This window comes from Priapulus caudatus, unplaced genomic scaffold (assembly GCF_000485595.1).
Source record: "Priapulus caudatus unplaced genomic scaffold, Priapulus_caudatus-5.0.1 Scaffold4131, whole genome shotgun sequence".
NCBI classification, from domain to species: Eukaryota; Metazoa; Priapulida; class Priapulimorpha; order Priapulimorphida; family Priapulidae; genus Priapulus; species Priapulus caudatus.
In genome coordinates, this window is record NW_014581192.1 from 3,535 (window position 1) to 7,590 (window position 4,056).

The 4,056-nt window shown below is 43.5% G+C and overlaps 1 protein-coding gene across 1 annotated transcript in view; it reads left to right on the plus strand.

Moving 5' to 3' along the window:
• Window positions 1-224, plus strand: part of LOC106819710 (calcium uptake protein 1 homolog, mitochondrial-like) — a gene marked incomplete at its 5' end in the record, with an annotated part of 3,687 nt that extends 3,463 nt beyond the window's left edge. Inside the window, one exon of the mRNA XM_014824309.1 lies at window positions 220-224. Within this exon, the coding sequence (XP_014679795.1) occupies window positions 220-224 (5 nt within the window). The remainder of the gene's footprint in view (window positions 1-219) is intronic.
• Window positions 225-4,056: the final 3,832 nt, after the last annotated feature.

Here is a 4,056-nt window from a genome sequence, read left to right on the forward strand (position 1 = left end):
CGTGCGTGCGTGCGTGCGTGTGTGTGCGTGCGTGTCGTGCGTGCGTGTGTGTGCGTGCGTGCGTGCGTGTGTGTGTGTGTTTTTGCTGCAGCAGTAATGTGAGGCTGGCTGACTATTCAATTGCTTACAATCAGATTTGACTCATGGATCGGAGCTACTATTATAGGAATGCCATTGTAAATGTTATTGTACATTACTGAAGTGTTACGTCATCTTTAGATTAGTACATTAGTGCATTCGTACACTAGTGAAGTGTGTTATTTATCAATGGTTATCAATGGTTATGTCAGCATCAGTAAATGTGACTAAGAATTTACGCAGTTGGTTTTCACGCAGTTTGCGAGAACGAATGGAAAGCAGAAAGTCGAGGAATTCATTCATATAGAATATATTTTTTTATCTTCAATTTCACGCGATGTTGTAAAAATAAAGTAGTTTGTGTTCGTCTATATTATTTACTATAGATATATATTATATACTATAGATAAACACAAATTATTTTATTTTTACAACATCGTGTAAAATCGAAGATAAAAATTACAAAAACGTACCCAACGTTAACGGGCTACTACAAGTTTTATTTGTAGACAAACTACTTTATTCTTACAACGTCGAGTGAAGAGCCATGTTCTTATACATTCGCTTATATGCTTATGTGCACTTTATGCATCACCTGCAGGGAGTAAGTGTGTACGTACGTGTGTGCATATATGTGCGTGTGTGCATATATGTGTGTGTGTGCATATATGTGCGTGTGTGCATATATGTGTGTGTGTGCATATATGTGCGTGTGTGCATATATGTGCGTGTGTGCNGGTATGTGCATATATGTGCGTGTGTGCATATATGTACGTGTGTGCATATATGTGGGTATGTGCATATATGTGCGTGTGTGCATATATGTACGTGTGTGCATATATGTGCGTGTGTGCATATATGTGCGTGTGTGCATATATGTACGTGTGTGCATATATGTGCGTGTGTGCATATATGTGCGTGGGTGCATATATGTGCGTGTGTGCATATATGTACGTGTGTGCATATATGTGCGTGGGTGCATATATGTGCGTGTGTGCATATAGGTGGGTATGTGCATATATGTGGGTATGTGCATGCGAGTCTATGTGCGCGTGCGTGCGTGCGTGTGTATGTGTGCGTGCGTCACTGCGTGTATATGTGTATGGGTGCGTGCGTTTATATGTATGTGCGTGCGTGCGTGCGTGCGTGTGTGCATATATGTGGGTATGTGCATGTGAGTCTATGTGCGCGTGTGTGCGTGCGTGCGTGTGTATGTGTGCATGCGTCACTGCGTGTATATGTGTATGGGTGCGTGCGTGTATATGTGCGCGTGTGTGCGTGCGTGCGTGTGTATGTGTGCGTGCGTCACTGCGTGTATATGTGTATGGGTGCGTGCGTGTATATGTGCGCGTGTGTGCGTGCGTGCGTGTGTATGTGTGCGTGCGTCACTGCGTGTATATGTGTATGGGTGCGTGCGTGTATATGTGTGTGTGTGTGTGCGTGCGTCACTGCGTGTATATGTGTATGGGTGCGTGCGTTTATATGTGTGTGCGTGCGTGCGTGCGTGTGTGCATATATGTGGGTATGTGCATGTGAGTCTATGTGCGCGTGCGTGCGTGTGTATGTGTGCGTGCGTCACTGCGTGTATATGTGTGTGCGTGCGTGCGTGCTTTCGTGTGTATATGTGTATGTGCGTGCGTGCGAGCGGGCTTTCGTGTGCATATGTGTATGTGCGTGCGTGCGTGCGTGCGTGCGTGCGTGCGTGCGTGCGTGCGCGTGTATATGTGTGTGCGTGCGTGCGTGCGTATATGTAATGTATATGTGTGTGCGTGCGTGCGTATGTCTGATGAATAGTTTCAACATTATAAGGAGAGGGTGATCAGTAATAAGTATATCAGTGAGCGGTTTCTTCTGTGTGAACACTAACTCCGGTATAGCCCTATATTGTATACATACATAGCTGTTTGCAAAATAAAACCCAGTTTGGAAACGTTGTTGATATCAACTATTGCCTTCTGCGTTCTTTGTAAATTATGTTATCCATCTCTTTCTCTCTCTTTCTGTCTGTCCCCCCCCCTTCTCGCTCTCTTTCTTTCACTCTCCCACTCTCCCTCCTCTCTCTCACGATATAAAATGATTATATATATATATATATATATATATATATATATATGCGCTTGACACCATCCTTTTCACAAAGCATTAAAATAATTTATAATAGCATTAATATAGATGTGAGTTGTTTACTGCTGCTGCAGCAGCACTAACAGCTTCATGTTTATCCTGTAATCTCTCACATAAATTATACTCAATCTTAATCTCAATCTGTTTCTCCTGTGCATCCGTGCCTGTGTGTGTGCGCATCTCCCTCAGTCTTTCCTTCCAGTAAATGAGCCCACCATCCAATGGAATTAGGAAATGCTATCAAAGTACTACTTATATCATAACATGTGATATATACGCGATCTGATGCTGTTAAATTTTGAATCTTAGCGCCATCTAGTGTAAAAAAAAATTATAAAGTGCGCTTATATGGAATAACGTAGATGTGACGGCCTTCTCTCTCGCCTCACTTCCTTACTCCCCTCTCGCGAATGGTATCGCCTGTAACCAGTCAAGCGTTAAAAAACTTGTGCATGAAATTCGCTGCATTTCGGCTCGAACATTTTCACTCCCCGAAGCACAAAAAGTGGATTTACGGCTATAATACGCGTTTTTACAATCACAAAAACACACATACACACGCGCGACCGGGTACGCGCACGCGGGTGTGGTCGCACGCGCGCATGCACGTGTATTATAGGCGTAAATTCACATTTTGTGCCTCGGCGGGGTGAAAAGTTTGAGCCGAAATACGGCGATTTTCTCGTCAAAGATTTTTAACGCTTGACTGATCATGGGCGATACCATCCGTGAGAGGGGAGTAAGGAAGTAAGGAATAAAGTGCACTTTATAATTATTTTATTATTATTATCACACTAGATGGCGCTAGAACGTCAAATTGCAACATAGCCATTTAGAAAATAGTGAGTATTATTCCTTACTTCCTTACTCCCCTCTCACGGATGGTATCGCCCATGACCAGTCAAGCGTTAAAAATCTTTGACCAGAAAATCGCCGTATTTCGGCTCAAACTTTTTCACTCGTCATTCTACTAAAAGTGGATTTACGGCTATAATACGCGTTTTTACAGTCACAAAAACACACATACACACCCACTAATGGATGCGCACACGCGCGTGTGGTCGCACGCGCGCGTGCGCGTGTATCATAGGTGTAAATTCACATTTTGTGCCTCGGGGAGTGAAAAAGTTCGAGCCGAAATACGGCCGATTTCCTGCAAATGTTTTTTCATGCTTGACTGGTCATGGGCGATACCATCCCCGAGAGGGGTGTGAGTCTGTGTACGTGCCTGTGTGTGTGCCCTATGTATATTAGTATGTGCGTGACTGCGCTTACATGTGCGCATCACCCTCTGCATTCCTCCCTCCCTCCTTTCTTTCCTCTTCCCCTCTCACTCCCTCCTTTCTTTCCTCTTCCCCTCTCACTCCCTCCTTTCTTTCCTCTTCCCCTCTCACTCCCTCCTTTCTTTCCTCTTCCCCTCTCACTCCCTCCTTTATTTCCTCTTCCCCTCTCACTCCCTTCTTTCTTTCCTCTTCCCCTCTCACTCCCTCCTTTATTTCCTCTTCCCCTTTCACTCCCGTCCCCTCAGTCTTTGCCAAGCCTTCTCGCTCCCTCTCTTTCGTGTGTTGCAGAAGAGCATTTGAACGGCATTCAAAGGAAGTTATCGGTAATAATAGGAGAAAGAGAGTAGAGAAACACTACAAGACTTTAGTAGTGTAAACAGTTTTAGTAAATGTATATACACATGTTAGTTGTTACACTTTACTTGAACATGGTGTCGTTACTTGTTACTTTTTAAGCTAGCACTTTTCAATTAGAATAACTTTAGAATTTTCAATAACTTTCAATTAGAATAATATTATAGATTTATTACGATAGAGGTTACACTGAGTAATGAATGCAACAACGCAACCA